The sequence below is a fragment of the Aaosphaeria arxii genome (genome assembly GCF_010015735.1).
Source record: "Aaosphaeria arxii CBS 175.79 unplaced genomic scaffold BU24scaffold_3, whole genome shotgun sequence".
Lineage (NCBI taxonomy): Eukaryota > Fungi > Ascomycota > Dothideomycetes > Pleosporales > Aaosphaeria > Aaosphaeria arxii.
Genome location: NW_022983476.1, coordinates 2,673,759 through 2,696,402, shown reverse-complemented (window position 1 = coordinate 2,696,402; position 22,644 = coordinate 2,673,759). Strand labels below are relative to the sequence as shown.

Below are 22,644 nucleotides of genomic sequence, written 5' to 3'. Positions count from 1 at the left end.
GTGGTGGCCATCGGAATTGAATAAATGCCATTGTCATTTTGACGCAATTCGAAAATGAGGATGGTATTGCTGACTAAGCCAAACAAACAACGCGTTTGTGAGGCTCGGAGGGAAAGAACGCGTGGGGAAAAGAAAACCTCACATAACTCGTAGGTAGGCAGCTGGCTGGAGGAAGTGAAGCAGTGTGATGGAAGCTTAATATAGGCTTCTTGAATGGGCACCGTGATGGAGACCAGCTACGTGATGATGCGTCGATGGCTTTTCCCGTCCAGGGAGCTTGCTGGAGAGCAGGCCAATAGTGACTAATCTCTTACACTCCTGCCTCATAGCTTCAGCTTCAGCTTCAAAAGGATACACACACACCATGTAGCACGTTAAAGTGATGAACGACTCCGAATATTTGATGGAACAAGTGTAACTGACTGCATCCAACCCTCCACTGCCCCCAATCCAGCTCTCACTTGACCAACAGTAGGCTACTCCATACGAACAAGAGTTCCACCTTCACATATCGAACTAGATAAGTTCCTTGGTCTCAGTCCAACACCCTCTCGCCGTGAATGTGAATTCTCTTCCTCGAAGCTATCCACAAGGAATAGCAGCAATGAAAAGAAAAAAAGATTGGTTGTTATGCAAGCAAAAATTGCGACGCCGAAGCCCCCGAAGGAGATTCGAACCAGAACCGCTCCGCGCTGTGCAATGCAGGCGATTCCGATTGATCAACTGGATTTTTGAGCTCAGCGATCTCATCAAGGTCTGGAACAGAGTTAGCAAATTGTCAAACGTATGGGGGAGTTGGGGGAGTACGAACAAGTATGAAGAGAAGAAAGAGGAGGAAGAGGGCAAGAAGCTACTTAAGCAAAGTTGCCAGGGAGCTTGGGCCCCATCACGTGATTTGGCGCTAGTGATGGTCACCGCTTCTCTGAGGCTCCAGCACGTGGCTAGGCTAAGCCATTTACGGACTCCGAGGTGGGAACGACACTTGAAGCTTTTGCTGGTCGATGGAATCGTGAGGACAGACAGGACAGACCAGCAACAACATAGTCTGCCGTCCATAGCCAATGGAGTTAGCGTCTCTGGCTACATCGAAATTTCTCATCCCTCATTTCTCGTCTCTCAATTCCTCATCGTGAGACCTTAAGCTTCACTCTGCTCAGCGCTGCTCAGCTGTGCTCATCCTGCTCATCCACCAGTAGTCCCTTCTTACCTTAGAATCAAGAAGGATACCCTCTTCCTCAAGTAGCAGTACATTGACGTTGTCCCGACCCTCATGACAGCTTCCCAGGTAAGCTCTTCCCAATCTCTCATTCCTTCCTTCCCAACACACCCGCGTCTTGCTGGCCTCTAGCAGCGTGGTGTCACCTCATATGATGATCAATTCAAGAACCGTTGCGAATGACGCCCAATCGGGCGATTGATTTCACAACCATAGCACGATGTCTGAATGACTGTTCTCTTCATTGCAAAGTCGTTACTCCTCTTATGTGCCACCTACTAACGACTCAAAAGTATGAGTAGACCCTCGCTTCAATTCCTTCGTCCATGCCTCTCCCGAAGCTTTAGGCCCCTCCTCAGGGTTGAACATGCCCGCGTATACACCGCAGTACAATGGAGACTAGCTCATTCTGCCTCTGATTCGTTTCTTGGACCGCACGATGTCGAGAAGCAGAAACGCCTCGATCAATTGCGCAATGTGAAGCCTTTGGAACAATATCATCCCCGCTTGACGCATGCTCCCGGGCTGGATAGATTGACTATCAGAGAGTTCAATTCCAAATATGATACTATCCAGGAAACGCAGTCTGACCTGGTATCGCTATTTGGTGGGCGACCTTTACATGCTACAAGTGATTCCATCTAACAGCCACAGGCAGGGTACGATCAGTACGTCTCGCCGGCTCAAAGCTGATGTTCCTTGACATCGAACGGGATACCCAACGCGTGCAAGCTATGATCGAGCTGAAAAAGCTCGTCGCCAAAGACGCTAGCCTAGAAGACGGCTTTAAAGCTTTCAAAAAGATCGTCCGAAACGGCGACTGGGTGGCCGTCCAGGGAAATCCCACAAGGACCCCGTCTGGGCAACTCACGTTGTCGGCACTTGATGTGCCCAAAGTCCTCGCTCCTTGCCTACATCATGTCCCCGACAAGATCGAAGACCCCGAGACTCTTGCACGGCGCCCTCATATCCACTCCCTCACAAGTGAAGAACCTGCAGATGTGCTACGACTCCGTGCTTTGGTGTATGACTATATCAGGAACTCTCTAATGGAGAGCGGTTTCCTCGAAGTGGAGACTCCCATACTCGAAGTGAAAGCCGGCGGTGCCATTGCCCGACCCTTTGACACCGTTGCCAATGAAATGTCCAACATGCACTTGACGCTTAGAATTGCCCCAGAGCTCAGTCTCAAGCGGCTGATTGTTGGTGGCCAGGACAGGATCTTCGAGATTGGTCGCGTCTTCCGAAACGAGGGCGTCGACAACACTCATAACCCAGAGTTCAGTATCTGCGAATTCTACGAAGTCGGAGCCACTCTCCCAGCTTTGATCGAGAGGACAGAGAAGCTCATCCACGACCTCCACGTAACCGTCGAGTCACTTCGCTCCAGCTACTTCCCCACTCTCACCCCACCCGAGGGCATCGACTTCAGTTACCCCTTCGCGCAATTACCCTTCATCCCCACAATCGAGAGGATGAGCGGCCGCATGCTCCCTGACCTTGCCGCTCCCAATACCTTAGAAGAACTACAGGACTACTTCCACCGTCTGAGCATTCCACTGCCGCCCAATGCGAACGTTCCACGGCTGCTCGACGCCCTAGCCGAGAAATACATTGAACCTCTGTGCCAGAATCCTACGTTCATAACGCAACACCCCGAAGCGCTCTCTCCTTTGTCAAAATCCTACGTTGATGAGGCCACCGGCCAACGGGTGGCGTCCCGGGTGGAACTCTTCATCAACGGCCGCGAATACGTCAATGCATATGAGGAGGAGAACTCACCGTTCGAGCAACGAAGGAAGTTCGTTATGCAGCAAGACTTCCACCAAGAGGGTGACGGCAAGATTGATGAAAGCTATCTCGAGACGCTGGAATGGGGCATGCCACCGACCGGAGGCTGGGGCTGCGGGTTGGATCGACTGGTGATGCTCTTCGCCAACAAGAAGAGGATCGCAGACGTTCTTCCGTTCGGAACGTTGAGGAACGTCGCATCCATTTCGAAGACTGACTAAATCTGACAGTTAAAAGCTAGGTAGTCATGACCTTGTAAGCAATAATGATTACCATATGAAATTCCAACCATGCCCCAATGGTGACTCGCCATGCCTACGCTCCTGACACCTTCTAGAAATCTGCCAGAAAGCCCACCATCCTAGCTGTCAGACCTGTATGTCCCACCTTATACATGACGTGAGTCACTCTCTCACCGCTATGCCCTGCCGCTGTCCCTCTCTCTATCTGTCTGCATCTGTCCATCTGCTACAGGGGAAAGTGGGGTATCCTGCGACGCAACCGTTAGAGAACCCACATGGATGCTTTCTGCCAATGTTCATGTAATAAACGTCAATGTCACCCATTCAACCTGTATTAGGCTTGGGCCGGGCAGAATTCCTGTTACCGCGACGTCAGTTTGAATAATCGCCTGGGACGTAGTTGGCTTATTGGTACTTGGTACCTGATTCAATCTCCATGTCACGTCGAGGGTCGAGCTCGATCGGAGAATTTTGGGAAACGGTGGTGATTTGCGGTTACGCCTCCACCCGCCCCAGGTAAAATAGAGCAGATACAATGATAAACTTACCACACAACAAACGCACGCTCGCAAATCTCAAAATCTAACAAGAAACCATTATCTTCATTCACCTCACATCAGAATATTCCGTCAATTTCCCCTAAAAAGCGAATAAAAAATCACGTAGGACAATCTACAACGGCAACCGGCGGCCGCCTCCTCGCCTCGCGTAAATCCCCCATCGCCCCCATGAAACCCGGAGTGAGGCAAAGAGCCCCAGCCAGCACCGCCGGGCTACCCCAAACGTCTTTGCGCCCCTCGCCTCCTTCCCCCCCGGCCCCGTTGCGAGTCACGACGACCACGGCGACGACGGGTATGACGGGTCCACTTTGGGGGGTATGATGCGCGGGCGTTCTAAGGTGTGTAAAGTGAGAGGTAGGTGTGTATATCTTTTTTTGGGTGGGAGGGAGATGGGCTGTGAATGCGCTGGTGGTGGATGATGATGACGATGTTGCGTTGTTGGCTGTGTACAGAATCGTTTGTTGTATTTATCAACTGAATGAATCTATGACGACAAATGTGCTAGGTTGATGAAAAGAGAGGTTTGCGAATGTCGGGAAAATGGTATTGAAAGATTTGTTTTGTTTGGATACGACTGCTTTCAGTAACGACGAAGAAGCATCACCATTTTTGATCAAATCGCGATTTATCGAAGAAGAATCGATCGTCGTTGATGTCGAATGTATGATTTATTACAATTCACAGCTTATAATTAAAAGGTCAAGATCACAATCATCACGGGATGGACGGAAGAATGCATGAGTGTTCTTTCTTAAATTGATATGCTATGATATGATATGGTATAGTTATAGTACATAAAAGTCTTCCCTTTTCGAAACTCATTCAAGAATACCTAAAAGCATGACACGTGATGATGATGATGATGATGATGATGATGATGATAATGACTATGATGATGAATTCGGCGATGCTTATAAGATTGATTTCATTTCTCAATATATAATTTCACGCCCTTTCGAAAAGATGTGTTTTCGAATGGATTTATATGGCATCTCGCTTGATTTCCTAACCACCCCACGCTTTCTTTCTTTCTTTCCTTAATGGGTTCGTATGAGAAATATGGTGTTAAACGGGGTTGGAGTCGAGAGTGAGGTTTGCCTTTTTTCTTTATTTCGTTGAACGCTGGAGATAGTCGGGGAGGAGCATGATTGTCGGGTCGATCGATCTTTGATGGTGAGGTGTAGACGGAGTAGTTGTGGATGGGATATCAATGGGGGAAATTGGTGGGAACAAGAATCATTGTTTGGGGTATCGATGGTGCTCCAGATTTAGGTTTGTGCGAGTCGGGTTCTTAAGGCAGGCCACATGAGAGAGACGGGGAGAGAGAATGGGTGCTATGTGGCGAGATATGTCGATGTTGTATTTAGACGCGGTTGCGTGCTGTTGAACCGCGCTTTGGTACTGTCCATGGCTCGGGGCAGACAATCTAGAGAACATGTTAGAATGGTCATTTCTGGTGGTGGGTAGTAGAATAAAACGTACCTCTCCCTCGCTATATGCCCAGAAGTACGCAATCATACCGACGAGATAGTACAATCCGGCGTTAGTGGCTTGATACAGCAGTAATGCGGCAAGTGCACTGAGCGGGTAGAAGACGAGACGAGCTTCGATGGAGCGGTGGATTGCGGATCCTGCGAGGGCACCCAGAGGCCATTCCCAAGCAATACCGAAGATTCCGAGGAGGATGTTGATGATTTGGAGAGCGGGGATGGGTTTGACGGCGGCGTCCAGGTTCTTGGTCAGGAAGTCCCAGAAGATCTTGGGGTAGAAGATGCCTTCGAATCCAGCAGCGACTTGGTCTGTAGGGTTGTGTTAGTACTCTGATGATACATTCATTTCTCCCTTTGGTTGGAGTAGGCCTCAGGATAGCATGGGTACGTACAGGCAGCTGCAGAGAGAACGATGAGTCTCGCCCAGTGGTTCTTGATTAATTTTCCCATTGTTGCGGTAGGTTTAGAAGAAAAGAAGGGTTTCGATTAAAAAGAAAGTGAATTGCGTGAATAAAGGACCGACCCGGCGGCGTACAAAAGTCGAAGCGAAGAGAACGTAAAAAGGCGTGTGAAGAATGGAACGACCGTGGAACTATCGCGCAGCGAGCTACCAGCAGCTACGAGAGAGCATCAGGTCGTTCAGACGTGGGAACTGGGTTTTGTTATACTAGGTGTCGAGGCACGTCGCAGGTCTGAGGTTTGAGGCTAGCGCTTAATGGAGAGATGGCTCAGGCTCAGTCGATCGCAAGGGCACAAAGCGTTCATAGACTTTGGAAACTCGATTCGGATTCAAGATTCAGGCAGGCTCCTGGGAGAATTTGCGGTCTGAGGCAGTGAGGAGACGTGAGGAGTCGTGAGGAGACGTGCAAAGGGGTACGTGGGTGGGTTCTTGCGACGTCAAAGTGGGAGGGTTGAAGAGGTTCGATACCGGAAGCGTGTCACGACGATATGGCAAAGGCGGACGGGACAGCCGTATATGGAGAACGAGATTCATGCGCCTGGACTATGAGGAGAAGAGAAGGGCAGGGATGGGTGATCAACTGTAGCCGCTGTCTATGGACTCTAAACTCCAAGTAACTCCAAGTGCTGGGGTTGAGAGTCGATTTTGCGATGATGATTGGGCGGACTTGGTCTATGATGGGAGAGGATCAGGGTTAAGGTGACTGGGAACCCCTGATGCTTGTGATGCGTGCGATGTGCCAGGTCCAGCCTCTCGTGCAGCAACATCCTGTACCTCTTCCCGTCCATCCTTGACCAGTTGTGCATCTATTCTCTTGGTTCTTTTCTAAGTATTGTCTTCCTTCTAAGCTCATCCAGTCCAAGCCTCAACTCAATCCTATCCCTCGGGTGGTCAGTCGTGGCACAGTAGCGTGACCCTCCCAGACCTATCGCATAGGTTCACGCACCTTTGGCCCTCCTTTGCCCTTTTTGCCATTTCCCTTGCTCGCCTTGTCGATACATTGCTTCCCTACACCGTTACACCTTGCAGGCTTGTACCCTCGCTTGGCGGTCAGGTGGCTTCGAGAAAACTAGTCGTAGCACAGCACGTATACAGCCTCTATCACGCAGGTGGGACGAATCGGAACCATACATTCGGCCAAATCCATTATCTACCGAACGTGGGCATTCTCGATACGGTGAATTTTCCCCACTACTGTGTACATAGTGCTCTTGGATTAATTCCTTGATGTATTCGCCTTCAATAGTACTCCGTATATCGATGGATATCTCTCATGATTGTCAGCCGAGCAAGCTAGCCAGCCGTATCTTGTTAGGCCACCTATTTTCAATGCGAATATCCAACTCCGTATGGGTAGGTCTCTAATGGGCAATATCCTCCCAAAAAGATTCACCATCAATCAATCAATCATTGTAAACCCGCCTCAGCCGAGGAAGGCCTCGGCTGCGTATTGGTTCAACCACAATTTCTCAACGTCTGGACATGACTACGGGTCGCATCAGAATCCGTGCGCAATTTTGATCTGTAGCAGCCTCACGGATGCCTCAGTCCCGACCTCTACCCCCGACACTTTGGCCCCTGGTCATCTGGAACTCTCCGCATCCGGTAGTAATCTTCACTCCATCACTCATCCAGAAGTCCAAAACATCAAAAAGCCAGTGCCTCAGCTGCCTCAAACCTCTCGAGCTACAGACTGTCGGATCGAACCGACGTCACCCCCCACAACAAACCCCATCCTGCATATCCCCGAAGATCCAAACTTCATCGTACGACAAAGTTTCCTTCAGACTCTGTCATGCATGCCCCCGGATGTTCACTATCTGAGGCAGCGAGGCTTGACCGATTGTATGAGCCTATGAGCCTAAGGCGGCGAGCAATTTTAAGCTTAATCCCTCGCTGAAAACAATATGGTCTGATGTTGTTTTGCGACAGTAGCTGTAGTACCTGGTTTGGACGTGCCGGAGGCGTTCAAGCAAAGGAACGGGTGGAGCCTCCATGCGGTTTACAGATGTCGTGGAATGGAAATCCTAAAACAATGGCCTGATGTTGTTCTGATACCAAAAGTACGGGCTTGCGGAGGTTTTGTCGATTATCAAAATCGAAGATGTGATGGCTCTGCCCGATTTGGAAGTCTACGATGCTCTGGCAATTATTCGCCGAATTGTGCATTCGGTAGAACAGCAACACTAGATTTCTGGTATTTTGGTGTGCGGCGAGGTACATATTGTTAACCTCCTCTGGCTCCACAGGCTACATGCAAGCAATACTGAACGCATGTTGACCCGGCAATTCTCAATAGAAAGCTGCAGGCGCTTACCCGCTCGAGCAATTCTATGGAAGTCGTGAGCGCTTCGCACAGAAATGAACACATATCGATCTCAACGTCGATCGGAGTATACGCACGCCGCACGCGGACGCGCACTATCATCTCTGGAGATCTGCATTCTCGGAAAGATGAATTTCCTTTCTCATGGCTGATACATCGAAGCCGATTATAATTATTCATTCGATCTCCATTAGTTATTCTCCACCCACTGGTATGCGCAACAGAGTGCACGGCTCATTGTCTTTATCAAAACCTGTCCGGCGCTACTGCTGATACATTGGCTATCCTGCAAAGATGCAGAAGCGCCCAGGCACCCAGACTAAATGATTGCTTAGACAAATGATGTACAGCACATGCTTCATGGTCAATTAGTCGGACGGATCAAGGATTGAAGAGTCAGCATTAGGCCAAGATGGGGGCAGACCTTGCACAATAGCCCATCGCATTCACCCCCACCATGCCTCCATCGTTGAATAAGTCATCTTTGGTCTATCGTGTAGTCCAGAACGGGAGCATACGCTATCATTCTAACTGTCCGAATTTCCGTCAAAATATGCTCAGAAAACCTGCAGCTCGCTTCAACCATCACGACCCTAACGCAAGGCGATAACAGTGATTACTGCTAGTGGGATGCGTGCAATGGACGCCATAGCACATCCTCACAACAAATAGATCCAAAGGGTAATGGAGCCGTGACCTGTGGGGGAATGCTAGAACTAGATGGTTGAAGGAATGGTCTGAAAATAGACGACTGAGAAGACGGGAGATGCGATTGGACGAGGAACCGTCTGCATCTGGCCCGCACCGCACACCGACTGGCGGAAGCTTAAGCTGGTGGCAGTACAAGGTTACTGTCCGTATGGCTGAACGGATCTGTATGGCTGTATGGCTGTTGATGGGGTTTACAGAAATGGGACCTGAGCGCGTACAGTCGATGGGGGATTGGCTGCCCGGTGTAGGCCTCGTACATCTCCCGCCACGCCAACCTCTCCCAAGACCAACCCGTCCCTCGCTGCCAATGGCTCTTCTCACTATTCTACCCATTCACCATCGCTGAATGCCCTTTCTCTTCGACGAAGAGACCCTGGAATACCAGACTACCAGACCCTACTCTACAAGCCCCGGCGGCTGCAGAAGTCACGTCGTGCTCATCCGTCTATCCAGAGAGCTCTCGCCAGCACTCGATTTCTGAAGGTGCACTACATACAGAATGATGCGCTGTGGACCTAGGGCCTGTCCGCAAGGATCCCAGGTCCCAGGCCGTGGCATTCTCTTCGTGGACAGTCCTGTCTTAGATAGATACTACTTACATACACATCCCATACAATTTGCCCGGCCGTCCTATTCTTGAACAACATCCACTGCGTGATCACGATTTGGCTTATGAGAAATTTCACTTTTCTCCCCTTATTCGAAGAAACACATTTTACGATTCTGTCCAGCGCAGATTGACGACTCTTCGCGCGCGCTCTCGGACCTACTCTTAACGTCACCCTTCGAACGTGGACTGTCTCAGCGAAACCCCCTGCGGTGTCAGACATCCCCATTACTATAACCCTTTCTAGCCATTCTCCGTTGTGCTCCTCACTGAACCCTCTGAGGAAGACAATAACCAAATTCGACACTGCAACGAAGAAAAAAAGAAGAAACTATCAACAGAACTCAATACTGGATTTAATCTACATACTGGCGGCCGTCTGAAAATAGTATTATCGTGCAGTTACTGCGCCCATCAAAGTAAAGATAGAAAGACGCGAGCATCGGGAATTCAATCCACAACCACCACACTCCGGACCTACTAGAGCAAGCAAATAAACCTTCCCGAATCAACAAATCCGTACCGGAATCGCCACTGCATAACTGTGCATTACTCATTCAATTGCGGCCTGTATTGTAGAGCCTACCGGGAAAGAGAAAACCTTAGAAAACTCACTGGTGACCGCAACCCCTAAAAACCCAGGTATGGTTCTGTGCCTGTCGCTTCAGGTTTGAGACGCTCCTCATACATCTGGCGTACATCGCATAGCCGCGACTCCGTATCACCCCTCGATATTCTCCCGCTCCCATTCAGGACTGGCGGCTGCTTCACGTTCTCTTTTGCCTGCCATCTTGCGCATTCGGTAACTTGCAAACTGTTAATTATCTTAATCCCTCCTCTATACTGTCAACCTACCGGGGCACCGGTTACAGCCACGCCCGTACCTAGCACGCTCTTCAGTTTCATCATTGCCTGCCGCTCTATCCCCAGGCTCGCACGGCTCAGACGAGATCCACCTGATCTACACTTAAGCCACCACACCTCTGGACTGCTTACACTCTAATAAACCTTGGTCCCCAGCGGAAACCCTTGGTCGTCATCTCTACCACCGCTCCCTCAACACCACGCCACTCCCCTCCCGTCCCCCGACACCGACATTCTTTACCTTCACTTCGTATCTGGCTGGCCGGGTTGAACTTGGACTGGATTGATTTCCCCCATATCTGGTCGAACGTTCGCATTATTTTCCCGTTACGTTCTTTTTAATCGTGGACCTAATCATTGTCGACACCGTTGACCGGCTCGCTCAAACGTCTTATTTCGATCTTGGGATCTGTTCATGCTGTAAAAGAGTACTATAATTCCTCGGTATCTTCAACATGGCACACGGCGGAAACCTTCAGTGGTCACGACTATTCTCTCCGAAGAAATGCTTCTTCTACTTCATCTTCTGGGGTGCCCATTGGGCCATATTCGCTTATGGATGGTATGGAAGAACCGATGCGAAGTAATTAATTGCATCGTCGTGCTAACTCTCCTGCAGGTGGAAACAGGCTGGCGATGAGCGGCTTGCACCTCTAAACGGTCTTCAATACTCCGTCTGGCTTTCTCGTGGTGCTGGTCTTGTCTTGTCCGTCGACACCATGGTCATCGTTATGCCCATGTGCAGGAACATTCTCCGAGCTATTCGGCCAAAGGTTCGATGGTTACCACTCGACGAATCAATGTGGTTCCATCGTCAAGTCGCATATGCTATGCTGTTCTTCACCATCATTCACACCGCTGCGCATTATGTCAAGTAAGTAGAATTGGCTAGCACCAGGCGGAAACCAAAGACTAATAGATGCAGCTTCTTTAACGTTGAAAAGACACAAGTACGACCTCAAATTGCTCTTCAGATTCACTACACCGAAGCTGGAGGCATCACTGGTCACCTCATGCTTCTCATGATGTTGATGATCTACACCACCGCGCACTACAGGATCCGCCAGCAGTCCTTCGAGACCTTCTGGTACACGCATCATCTGTTCGTTCCCTTCTTGCTCGGAATGTACACCCACGCCACTAGCTGTTTCGTGCGTGACACTGCCGCGCCCTTCTCGCCATTTGCTGGAAAGGACTTCTGGGATCATTGCATTGGTTATGAGGGCTGGCGATGGGAGCTTGTTGGTGGAGGTCTCTACTTGATCGATCGTTTCTACCGTGAAATCCGTTCTCGCAGGCAGACACAGATTGTCAAGGTTGTCCGTCATCCATATGGTAAGTTCGAGTCCGTTTTCTGTGCACAATACAAAATCTAACGATTACTTTAGATGCCGTCGAAATTCAATTCACCAAGCCCAGCATGAGGTACAAGCCCGGACAATGGCTTTTCATAAACTGCCCGGACGTCAGCTACCACCAATGGCATCCTTTTACCATCACCTCTTGCCCCAACGACCCCTACATCTCCATCCACGTCCGCCAGGTTGGTGACTTCACCCGCGCGCTCGCCGACGCTCTCGGTGCAGGACAGTCGCAATCCAAGCTTTACGATGAATTGGACCCCATGGGCATGTATGAGATCGCTCTCCAGCACGGCCAGAAGATGCCCGCTATCAAGATTGACGGTCCCTACGGAGCCCCCGCAGAAGACGTCTTCGAGAACGAAGTCGCTGTCCTCATTGGTACTGGTATCGGCGTTACCCCCTGGGCCTCAATCCTCAAGTCCATCTACCACCTCCGTCTCTCCCCCAACCCTCCCAAGCGACTCCGCCGCGTTGAATTTATCTGGGTTTGCAAAGACACCTCATCCTTCGAATGGTTCCAAACGCTCCTCTCCTCTCTGGAAGCCCAGTCCCCTGGCGGCCCCAACGGCGACCAATTCCTCCGCATCCACACCTACCTCACCCAGAAGATCGACGTCAACACCGCGCAGAACATCGTCCTCAACTCCGTCGGAACTGACAAGGATCCCCTCACCGAGCTCAAGTCTCGCACCAACTTCGGCCGCCCAGACTTCGGCCGCTTGCTCTGCGGCATGCGCGACGGCATTCTCGACAGGACGTACATGAGCGGCTTGGAGGGCACTCTCAGCACGGACGTCGGAGTGTACTTCTGCGGTCCTAACGTCGCAGCCAGGGATATCAAGAAGGCGTGTAAATTGGCCACGTGCCAGGAGGTCAACTTCAAGTTCTGGAAGGAGCATTTCTAAACCACTTATTCAAAATATAGGAGAGATAAGAGTGTTGCGGCGAAAGGAAAATGTCAATTCTTGGTCCCTAACCCCTCTCCCCCCCTCTCCCGCACATACTATAACAAACATACTACTACAACAACAACTACTACTACACTACTACCAATTCCCCCCTGTCCAACGCAGAGTGTCAACCGTTTTTAGTTTTTTTTCACGGGCTTTTTATATACCAAACCATACCATAGCGTATCTTATACAATCACGAATTTTTCAAAAAGAAATAACTAGTCATGTCTATCACTACCAATCTCTATTGCAAAGTGCCCACCCACTCACTCACAAACACCTCACAAAGACCAGTGCACACCCACACCGTCCGCCACCCACGTCCCTCCCATTGCCAATTCCATCACCCGCACAAGCCCCGGAAATACAGACAAGAAAATGCCTGAGACACGCGCCGCGCCCTTGGCGTTCCTCGTCCTGCTTCCCTCAGGCATCGGAACGAGGCGTTTCCGAACCCTTTACGTTGCTGTTCTCCCCCGTGCACGGCGCATGAACAGAACTTGCCGAACGTGACCCGAGAAAATGCCTTAGAATGATGGGATAGAATAGAAGGTCGGAGATTTAGGCTTGGGAGATGTGTGTTTGAAATGGGTTGTTTGTGTTGGTGGAGTGATGATGGGTCGATTCGTGCTCGCTGTTTTTGTTGCCATGGCTGGCTGTCTTCGGTGTGTTGTTGTTGGAGGGAGGGAGGGAGGATATGCGCTGTGGTGTTGTAGTGTGCTGAAGCCCTTTTTTGGTGCTGAGGAACTTTTCCAATTTTTTACCTGTTGGAAGACTCTTTCGTGAGATTTATTGTTGGTTATTCTGCTTGGTTGTAGGATTGATATCACTCTATGAATTATGTTTATATCGTCTCCAGAAACACTCGTCTTATTTCCTTGAACTTCAAGAAAATGAACAAAAGCACGCCCAGACTACATAAACGCAGTCTCGCGCTTACAGTACATTATCGTGTAGTTGACATTTTTACGTAAATTTACTGCATCGTAGTAAACATTACACTTTGTCCATTCTCGATCGAGCTCTACAACCCGAAATAGTAACCTAGCCACAGCACGCACACAGCCCTTGCCCATAAGACGGACAAACGAACGATGCCTCCTAGCGAACGAACTACAAATCTCCATACGGCACAGCACAGTACAAGAACAGCAGACTCCCAGTCCACGGCCCGGTCTCCGTGCCACAAATGCAAGCACTGCGGGAGGGAAGGGGAGGCAAGGGAAGGGAGGCTCGGGTCGATGCGGCGTCCCTCGTCCACTACCTCAATAGCGGTTGATCATACAGCATTTACCCTATTTCGAGGGACGAAGGGGGCCAGGGGAAGGCATGGAGTGTGTCTTTGTCGTGTGGGTGCGGAGCGATTGCGGCGTAGTGCATGCATTCAACCGAGTTCACTACGGACAGGGACCGTATGTATGTGTACGGACTCTAGGGCTTCGATGACGAAGTAAGAGTACCGAGGGCTTGGAATAGAACGAGTGGGTGTGGCGTTGGGTATTGTTCTACAGGCCTGGGATATTCGGGATTTTGGTAAAGAAGACGAACAGGGAGGGGTTGAATGGTTGCGGCGTAGACGGCTCATTCGGTTGAATCGTGCATGCGGCACAGTTGAGGAGGGACGAGGTTGGGATAAGTGATTGGATGGGAGATCTGCTTGTGTTATTATGGATTGTGAGGTAGGAAATGGTTGCTGATATAACTTAGGGGTGTTGGTCTGCTTTTGTCAATTATTAGATTGCGGGTATGTTGGATGTATCATTGCTGTGAGAATAGGGATGCCGAGAAAGGAGGCGAGCTCCGCTGACAGTAAGTAACATCTCACTATCTGAAAAGAATTTTGGAGTGACTTTCAACCATTGTTGAAGGAGTGCAATAACCAGCGTCTTCGAAAATTAACACCCGCCAGTCATTCATTGCGCTCCATACAATCCTACTCACCGGACAAACATGGTACGCAATCCTCGACGGCCCCATCAATTTTATACAACACTATCGGAGCCTATGATTGAAGCCCCCAACCACCGGAACGATGTAAGACGGGTCATAATTCGAAATCGGTTGTTTACGGAATTAGTTATAAGCATGTTCACTGAAAGTGCAGATGGTATGAGCACTGGGGATTCACGGGGTTGGGAACTTGAAATAAATGAACTTCCGGATTTCCTTTGTTGGAACTGACGGAGCGCAGAACATAGATTAAGCTATCATTCCGGGGGGAAGACGATCATACGATGTGTGTTTGTCCGGAGAATGCGTCTTCTTTTCTTGGTACAGAGATGGAGGAGATGATGTTCATACTAGCATAATGGACGATAGGACATACCACACTCTCGTCAAGTAACATTACAAACTCAATTAAATCGCTAGTGCCGACGATGAATTTTCGCTCAAAGGGTATCCCTACTATACAAAGAATACATTATAATCTATCACCACATCTCTCCTCTCATACAGTTGGGACATCAATGCACAGGTTTCGAGCCAGATGCCGCGGGCGCCGCTGTGTACTCCTCAACATCGCCAGCATATAGCTCTTGCGGGTTCTGTCGGTGGCTTGTGTATATCTCATGAACCGGTTTCCCACCAGGATTGTTGTGATCCATGAGTTCTGTCGCATATCCGTGGTTACCATCTGCCTCGACGAGATTAGCCATGGCCGAGGGCTGACCATACGCATACGCAGACTCGCGTTTTCTTCTCCTCAGAGTGAAGAACACTGCGCCGATGATCAGGCCTAGGCCGACGACACCGCCGACGACGCCGCCGGCGATTGCTCCAACGTTAGTCGTCTTTTCATTGGAGGGGTCTGCTGAGGTAGTTGGGGGAGGAGTTTCCTGCTTTGATTGCTGGAAAAGCTCTTTCACGTCTGCCGTCTCGAAGCCTGCGCTTGGAGCTGTCTGCGTTGCACTGCCCGATGCATCGCCGCCAATCTTTTCGTAGACAGCCTTTGGTACTTTATACGCGTTGGCTTCTTGGGCGGGGCCGTCGTATTTGGTCGTCCAGGTTAGGTTTGACATGTCGAATAATCGTAAACCGTAATTTAAGTCGTCACAAGCATCCCCATCACCCTCATCTCCCCATCCACCTTGATTACCGCCATAAGTGACCATGTAGCGATCAGCGAGGACATCGCACTTATGCGCCTTTCGAGTCGGGTGTTTGCCGTCGATACGGATCCATTTGAACGATGGGATGGAGAGAACCCATAGATCCGAGTAGGCGTTCGGGACGGATACTGTTGATTCACCGGCATACATATAGATGTTATGGCTGCTATTGTCTGGCGCACTCGCGGCTACGGCGCAGAAGCCCTGCCGACCGGGTGGAAATGTTCCACCCTCGACTGAAGTGGCTTGGCTGTGCCATTTGTCGCTCCAGGCATCGTAGATGAGGACCTGTCTCATGCTTTCGATCTGTGGCTTTGGTGAGCTAGGGTTCGAAAAAATAGAGCTGTGGGTGGACTCACATCCCCTGTGTCCCTTCTGTTACCACCAAAACCAATAGCGACACCTCCTGTTGAACTCATTGTTCCAGGTAGAAAAACAAGTTGTCCGTATTCAGTCCCAGTAGTCGTCAACTGGGTATCTGTAGTGACATTGGTCCTTGGGGTTATAGTCAGCAAACAGTTCCAGTCTCGACCAATCTTCCAAACACCTCGACATACCACTTAAAGCTATCCGTCTCAAAGGTCAATAAATTTCCATTCCCCGTCACCTCCTCGTTCGAGCGCCCTACGTATCCGGCTATATCATTTGGATACATCTTCCTCGCTCCGGGTCCATTGGTACCAGAGAAGTAGTAAGCTTTCCTTGCGAGCGGATTATACGCAAAAGCGCCAGCCGCAAAACTGTCCCTCACATCGGACCCGCTACTGGGCTGGACCGCCGTCTCAGAACTCCACCGGTCTGATTGTATATCGTACCGAAACACAGTGCTGGCTTTGTAGGTGGAGAAATTAGATGGTAGGAACTGGCCGTCGCGGGATAGCCAGGCTTCGTCGTTGACAGCGCCGCCGACTACATATGCGCTCTGCTTGTCGACCCAGAAGGCGCCATGTTGGAATAAAGTTATATTTCCTGGAATGTCTTTCGCTGTCATGATGCTAGTGTCGCTGAGGTCGCGCGCCTTCGTGAAGTCGGCAATGCGTAGGTAGTGGTCTGCAGTTGAAGCTGGCGTCAGCTGGTTCTGTCTATGTGGAACTGATCGCGCTCGGTAGGACTAACTGATTACTTGAAAGGTCGGCTGTGGAGGATAATAATTAGCATTCACATAACCAAATCACTCTGGCAATGCGAACATACCTGAGATCCATTTCTAACCCAAGACTGGCCACCTGCAACCCATTAGCTCCCATTCAACGACATACAATCATACGGTTTCCACTGCTTACCATACATATACAACTTGTTCTCACTCACAGACACTGCAGAGGTCCATCAGCTCCATGCTCAATCACGCGAGTACATCCAAAGTAGCCCTTACGCGCAACATCTCTCCTCTTGCACTCCTTCAACGGGTCTAAATCATCCACATTGACCGGTACGACTTCGTCCGCAGCAACGATGGCACGACGCGAGAACGCCAACATCGCGACCACCGCGGGGCCGAAGCTTGACACTCTCATTGTTGGGAAATGTGCGCCCGGGCGCGGTATGTTCGTTCGTTGAAAGCCAGCAGGAAATGGCAACAAACATGTACGGAGTAGTAGAGTAAATCGATCTCAGAATCGCAGGCAATCTCGCGCGAGAATGTGAGGATGACCTCCCCTCTCTTTGGCGACGATCCCCGTTTCGTGTGCTCCTCGAGACTCCGGCTACACAAACTTTCGGGAATCAAAATAAGAGAAGCGTCTAGACGCCCACGTTAGTCTAGTCCCGAATATCCCCCTTGCGTCAAAAGAATGAAGAGCGTAGAACTGCGATGAGGATAAGGACAATGACGCCAAAAACACCAGCACAAAGTATGTATGCCTACAGACGTAGGCAACCAAGCAGGGCAGCCAGCGGTTTTTACTGATCTGACTCGTAACAATTCCAAAATACAGGTTCGAGGTCAGATCCTTCGACAATGCCTCCCACTGGCGCCAAACCGAATTGACTGCGGCTGGACTGGACCTGTCAGCCTGTCTGCCTGAATACAGTGTAAGCGCACAAACCGGACACACTGAATACCCTTTGTAGGAAGGCCAAGACCATACAAATACGATGTGCTCAGGAGTCCGCACTGGGCACTATACCAATAAAATCTTATATTACATGCTGTAGAATACAAGAAAGGGCCTGATTGGTGACTGGGAGATTTGATTGGGGGTGAGGGGCAGGTTAAACTGTATGTCGCGTTGTCGTTTGGGGGCCGAAAGCGTTGGTTGTCACCTCTATAAAGATTAGTTTTGTTGGAAGAGCCTCTTACATTTGATAGACTTACCATAATTATAACATGCCTTAAAACTAGACAGATCTTCCCATACATGACATCAAGTTTAGTGCTGCTATTGTAGTATTCTTTCCTAGCCTAACTCAGACTTATATGTATGTACGCCAGGTTGTAAGCATAGGTACCATCGTATATACGAAAGCATTCGTAAAAAAATCGCGAGTAGATCTGAGAGGAAATTTGAAAAATAAAGATTTCGTTGATCTCGTCTAGCAGAAAAGCCCCTCCATATAGGACTCTGCTCAATGCCCACACTCCGCAACTCCTCCCGCCACCAAACTTTTTTCATGAACAAAGCAGTCTGATCGAAGCTGATCTACTCTTCGGGTCCCTCGATCAAGATCTTGATTCCTTTTGCCGCCTTTACGTCCTTGAAGGCGTTCTCCGCCTCATCGAATTTCACCTTGCCAGTAATGAGCTCCTTCACGCTGATTCGGCCTGTAGCTACGAGTTCGACGGCAGTCTTGTAATCATCGGGACCGTAGCGGAAAGACCCCTTGACGTTGAGTTCTTTTGCGCACATTGTCATGATGGGGAAGTTAATGTCAGGCTTTCCCATGCCACCCTATGCTCTGTTAGCTCAAGTTTTCTCTGATATGTATCCCCGGGTCTTTCATACCTGGATATATGTTCCGCCTGTTCGCAGAGCGTGGATAGCAGTCTGAATGCAAGGCTCCGCACCACTGGCATCAATGATGATATCCGCACCAGGTCCGAGTTCACAGTCCCGAATCAAGTTCTTTGCGTTCTCCTCTGCGCTCACCCTGGCGCTCCTGAAAGCATGTGTAGCTGCGTAGGAGAGAGCGAATTTGATTCTGTCCTCGTTGATATCCACCGTGACGATCTTTGAAGCTCCGTATGCCTTTGCGACGGTGCAGCAAAGCAAACCGACTGGACCGGCACCGAAAACAACAACACTGTCGCCGGGCTTGACGCCAGCCGCTCTTGTGATGTGGACACCGACGGCAGTGGGCTCGATGAGGGCACCCTCCTCCAGAGACATGTTCTCTGGCAACTTGACGCAGAGGTCCTCGGGAAGGACGTAGTATCTCGCCAGGGTACCATCGTATGGGGGTGTGGCTGCGAAAGCCATGTCCGGGCAGAGATTGTATCGGCCCTCCTTGCACCTCACGCAACGGCGGCAAGGAATACCGGGTTCCATAGCGACTCGATCGCCGACCTTGAGCGTCTTGACTGCGGAGCCAACTTGAGAGACGATACCTGCGGACTCATGGCCAAGGACCATGGGCTTCTCAACGACGAAGCTGCCAATGCGGCCTTCTACCCAGTAGTGCACGTCTGAGCCGCAGATACCGGTCCATCGAGGCTTGATGAGAACGTCGTAGGGGTTTTTCAGTTCGGGGACTGGCCTATCTTCGATGGATACATGGTCTTTGGATTGGAGGACGAAGGATGGGTTCTGCAATCTTGAATCAGCATTTGGAGATCGTGGATTGCGCTTTCAAATGTGCTGTCTAAGGTATGGATGCGCGGGGTACGGATAGCTTGAATTGCTGGAACTTTTGGAGGGGTTGAAAGGCGGGGGCAAATGGAACTTCGTTGCTATGAGATTGTGATTTATTGAACGAAAATATGTATTTTCGGAGCAATTGATTCACGTATTGCTGGATTTAAACAATAATCGTGGGATATTGTAGTCATTGTCAAAGAAAAGAGCGGGTTGCTCAAAAGGGAAGTCCCACCTTCAAAGAGGCCGAAGCTGATTGTGTCATGTTGTCTGGTGTTTCCTGCGAACCTTCAGGTTGCTTTGTCTGCTGTTGATTATTTGCTCCGTTGGATTCAGAACTCTTCTCCTTTTTTGATGGTAAAATGTTTCGAAAGCACAAGCAGGAGGACATTTGTAGCTCACGCGGAACTAAAAGCTCTAGCGGGACGAACGATGACGAAGAATTATAGCTTGATTGAGTTCGTGGAGAGCTATCCCGCGTGAAACCGATTCGGGCAAAGAACCTATTTCTAGTGTAGCATCAAGAGGGCGAGCTCCACTTTAGCCGCTGAAATTATCCGGAGCTTTCTATCTATTCTTGTTGACTATGAATCTATGGTCTACCATCCTGAGGAGGTTCGTACTAAGCCGATGTCGCCGGAGGGGTATAACGCTATGCAAAATGACTAAAGCGACTCAGCAATTGGTATATACGCGGACTCTGATTCCAAGCATACACCCCCAATTCCCAATTTTTCCGTCAATGTCTTGAGCCGGCGGTCTGGGAAAGGAGATTGCCCCACCACGCGCCCACCTACCCACTGTTGTGGCTGCACACCATGGTCTGGAAGTCAGAACTGCCAATATTGAATGCGGCGTGTGATACAAAAGATGGGCCTTGGGACTGTCGAGGCTTTGATAAGAGCGGTGACCTTGCAGGAATCCTGAGCGCCGGAGGGGCAGCAAATCAGATCATTTCTTTGCCGTGCGTCCCCACAACGCATACCAACAAGTTACGAATGTTCGATCATCATCATTCGAGCTTCCCCAATCATCTAGACCACTCTCTTCTCCCTCTTCTAGAATATGCAATCCAATGCCACCCATACGATTACGGAAATCTGCCACTTCTGGAAGATACGCATCGCGCAGTGGAAACTCCACCATGACCTTTGCTTCTTCGTCATCTGATAGCCATGTCGCGATTGTATCAACGAGCCACCGAGGATGCTCTGGGGAGTAAAGAGAGTCTGCTGCCAAAATAAATGGAAATTTTGAATCATGTGTTATGCTTTCGTCGTCCATTGAAGCTTCATCAGGAAACAGTCGCAGAGAATCTGGTTTCGTCCAATCCAGCACGCCACTTTTCGCTGAACCACCTGCGCTACTGACAGTTTCAGCGTTGTCTTTCACATTGCGCGCAAGGTTCGCGTGGATACTGGGAAGATCAGTAAGTACGACATTGGTACCTAATGCGGCCATCGCAAGTCCAACGAGGCCGGTTCCCGAGCCCAATTCTAAGATCTTGAAATGCGAGGGATCTTTATGAGGTATGAAGCTGAGTGTGTGGAGGCGTTTCGCAAGAAGATATGATGCCGCCCAAGTTTTCAGGCCGAGATCGTCTCCAGTAAGGGCCGGTTCATGGATAGTCAACTCAAAAGGTCCATTGGATGTGGGAATGGTGAAGTTGCGCGATAATGCGCCCATAGCTGTACGTCCAGATCGCTCACTCAAACGAAGGCTTGCTTGATTCCATATCTCTTCCTTGACCTGCTCATCCTGGATCCATTTCAAACTGCTAGCCACAATGCTAGTTAAATATCTTGTTACTCCTTCAGGGTTGATGTTTACGCCGGCAGATTTTTGTTCCCTCCTCTGCGCACTATCTGAATCACCATTGCACCGATCGTGCACGTCGCTCGTTTCCCAAGACGGTGGGGTAGAAGTGAGTAGGGCAAGCGTTTCGAGCAGGGCGTCCGCGGACGGTTTGGTATAGAGTTGAGGTAAATCAAGTACTACGATACGTCATTAGCGCATGAAGACATCTCAATTGACGCCAGAGGTACTCACCGTCTAGTAGTGTCATCTTTGGCTGGGCTTAATTAAATGCGATGTCGTAGTTGGCAAAAGATCAAAATGTCGAAAACTAAGATGGTCCGTGCTTTGCAACGATTGGCTACGAAATCAATTGGGTGCCTTTCCAATGTCCACGAGTTCAATCTCTTTTCAATGTGCCTTTGAAACCATAATATGCCTGCTCCATATCGAACTGGAACTCGCGCGCTTGATCGTCGTTAAGTTTATCGGCCGCTCTCATCTGGTTCAGGGTAATGAGCCACTGTACAATCTTTCCTTTGCTCTCGAAATCCTTGTCTGTGACTTTGTTGACAGCTTGGATAATTTCCACAAGAAGGGGATGCAATGTATCTTTCTCAACCAGGCCAATCTTGATAGCATCGAGTAGTGTAATGAAGTTCTCAGTCGCATTCACTACTAAGGTGGCATCCGCAGAGTCACCCTGTTGTGTTGCTTTCTGCGACGGTCCCTGTTCCACGGTTGCCGGTATACCAATACGTAGTCGCTCTGTTGCTCGCGGGCATTCCATATCCCACTCTCGCTTGAAGGACTCTAGGTCCCCAAATGCCTTCGCGACTGTCTCGTCGGCCAGATTGGACTTGTATTGCTTCAAGAGTCGACTGCAGGTCTCGGTGTAGTCACCTTCGGGGATCGAGTCTTTGAGATATCCTTTCTCGAGAGCATCTAGAGTGATGATTATGCTGTATATTTCGGCTAGAGAATCGTATAAATCGCGCTCAGAGCTGGTGGTGGCTAACTTGACTTCCTGGTAGTATTATGGTTAGCAATCCCGAGCCGCCACAGACGCGAGAGATGAAGCATACTTCATCAAGATTGATCGTTGCAGACAGAGCCGACCGCGGGACATATGGCGTAGGCGCATACGCCAATTGTCTGTTTCCATACATGGTGTCCTGATGGTGGTGACGCGACGCTTCGTCGACGTACACAGTATATGCCGAGTAACTCGGAATGGGCGTACGATGATGTCGATTTCTCTACCGAAATACCAATGAGCAACGAAGAGATACGCGAAACAAAATTGTAGACTCGATGCCAGGAAATGGTATAAACTATGTAACTTCTTGCTGCCTACTACTC

General features: G+C 49.9%; 10 protein-coding genes across 10 annotated transcripts; 3 read left to right on the top strand and 7 right to left on the bottom strand.

Annotated features, from left to right (window-relative positions):
* Window positions 1-320: 320 nt before the first annotated feature.
* Window positions 321-3,228, top strand: BU24DRAFT_478996 (class II aaRS and biotin synthetase; the record flags this gene model as incomplete). The annotated part of the gene is made up of 4 exons (XM_033533056.1): window positions 321-1,129; window positions 1,278-1,285; window positions 1,510-1,823; window positions 1,865-3,228. Exons 1-4 carry the CDS (start codon window positions 605-607, stop codon window positions 3,226-3,228), a joined length of 2,211 nt encoding a protein of 736 aa, XP_033386133.1. The 5' UTR covers window positions 321-604.
* A 1,783-nt stretch (window positions 3,229-5,011) lies between these two features.
* On the bottom strand, window positions 5,012-6,055 carry BU24DRAFT_159056 (uncharacterized protein). The gene is made up of 3 exons (XM_033521357.1): window positions 5,692-6,055; window positions 5,292-5,608; window positions 5,012-5,235 (listed from the first exon to the last, which is right to left on the bottom strand). The coding sequence occupies exons 1-3, from the start codon at window positions 5,747-5,749 to the stop codon at window positions 5,173-5,175; spliced, it is 438 nt and encodes a 145-aa protein (XP_033386132.1). The 5' UTR covers window positions 5,750-6,055; the 3' UTR covers window positions 5,012-5,172.
* Window positions 6,056-7,018: 963 nt separating this feature from the next.
* On the top strand, window positions 7,019-7,802 carry BU24DRAFT_158926 (uncharacterized protein). Its single transcript, XM_033521355.1, has one exon. It carries the CDS (start codon window positions 7,109-7,111, stop codon window positions 7,616-7,618), a length of 510 nt encoding a protein of 169 aa, XP_033386131.1. The 5' UTR covers window positions 7,019-7,108; the 3' UTR covers window positions 7,619-7,802.
* A 631-nt stretch (window positions 7,803-8,433) lies between these two features.
* BU24DRAFT_159044 (uncharacterized protein) lies at window positions 8,434-9,220 on the bottom strand. The gene is made up of 2 exons (XM_033521356.1): window positions 8,510-9,220; window positions 8,434-8,441 (listed from the first exon to the last, which is right to left on the bottom strand). The coding sequence occupies exon 1, from the start codon at window positions 9,127-9,129 to the stop codon at window positions 8,671-8,673; it is 459 nt and encodes a 152-aa protein (XP_033386130.1). The 5' UTR covers window positions 9,130-9,220; the 3' UTR covers window positions 8,434-8,441; window positions 8,510-8,670.
* An 813-nt stretch (window positions 9,221-10,033) lies between these two features.
* On the bottom strand, window positions 10,034-10,584 carry BU24DRAFT_407771 (uncharacterized protein; the record flags this gene model as incomplete). The annotated part of the gene is made up of 3 exons (XM_033525820.1): window positions 10,034-10,209; window positions 10,259-10,359; window positions 10,400-10,584. 3 exons carry the CDS (start codon window positions 10,582-10,584, stop codon window positions 10,034-10,036), a joined length of 462 nt encoding a protein of 153 aa, XP_033386129.1.
* Window positions 10,585-10,722: 138 nt separating this feature from the next.
* On the top strand, window positions 10,723-12,536 carry BU24DRAFT_343912 (NADPH oxidase A; the record flags this gene model as incomplete). The annotated part of the gene is made up of 4 exons (XM_033523385.1): window positions 10,723-10,829; window positions 10,887-11,141; window positions 11,193-11,602; window positions 11,656-12,536. 4 exons carry the CDS (start codon window positions 10,723-10,725, stop codon window positions 12,534-12,536), a joined length of 1,653 nt encoding a protein of 550 aa, XP_033386128.1.
* Window positions 12,537-14,767: 2,231 nt separating this feature from the next.
* Window positions 14,768-16,741, bottom strand: BU24DRAFT_420844 (uncharacterized protein). Its single transcript, XM_033527575.1, has 3 exons — window positions 16,252-16,741; window positions 16,054-16,189; window positions 14,768-16,000 (listed from the first exon to the last, which is right to left on the bottom strand). Exons 1-3 carry the CDS (start codon window positions 16,683-16,685, stop codon window positions 15,050-15,052), a joined length of 1,521 nt encoding a protein of 506 aa, XP_033386127.1. The 5' UTR covers window positions 16,686-16,741; the 3' UTR covers window positions 14,768-15,049.
* A 1,355-nt stretch (window positions 16,742-18,096) lies between these two features.
* Window positions 18,097-19,945, bottom strand: BU24DRAFT_420839 (GroES-like protein). The gene is made up of 3 exons (XM_033527574.1): window positions 19,724-19,945; window positions 18,640-19,440; window positions 18,097-18,585 (listed from the first exon to the last, which is right to left on the bottom strand). The coding sequence occupies exons 1-3, from the start codon at window positions 19,751-19,753 to the stop codon at window positions 18,337-18,339; spliced, it is 1,080 nt and encodes a 359-aa protein (XP_033386126.1). The 5' UTR covers window positions 19,754-19,945; the 3' UTR covers window positions 18,097-18,336.
* A 214-nt stretch (window positions 19,946-20,159) lies between these two features.
* BU24DRAFT_158843 (uncharacterized protein) lies at window positions 20,160-21,675 on the bottom strand. The gene is made up of 2 exons (XM_033521354.1): window positions 21,538-21,675; window positions 20,160-21,482 (listed from the first exon to the last, which is right to left on the bottom strand). Exons 1-2 carry the CDS (start codon window positions 21,551-21,553, stop codon window positions 20,440-20,442), a joined length of 1,059 nt encoding a protein of 352 aa, XP_033386125.1. The 5' UTR covers window positions 21,554-21,675; the 3' UTR covers window positions 20,160-20,439.
* Window positions 21,676-21,682: 7 nt separating this feature from the next.
* BU24DRAFT_343656 (vacuolar protein sorting-associated protein-like protein Vps28) lies at window positions 21,683-22,451 on the bottom strand (the record flags this gene model as incomplete). Its single annotated transcript, XM_033523378.1, has 2 exons — window positions 21,683-22,309; window positions 22,368-22,451. The coding sequence occupies 2 exons, from the start codon at window positions 22,449-22,451 to the stop codon at window positions 21,683-21,685; spliced, it is 711 nt and encodes a 236-aa protein (XP_033386124.1).
* Between the last annotated feature and the right edge of the window lie 193 nt (window positions 22,452-22,644).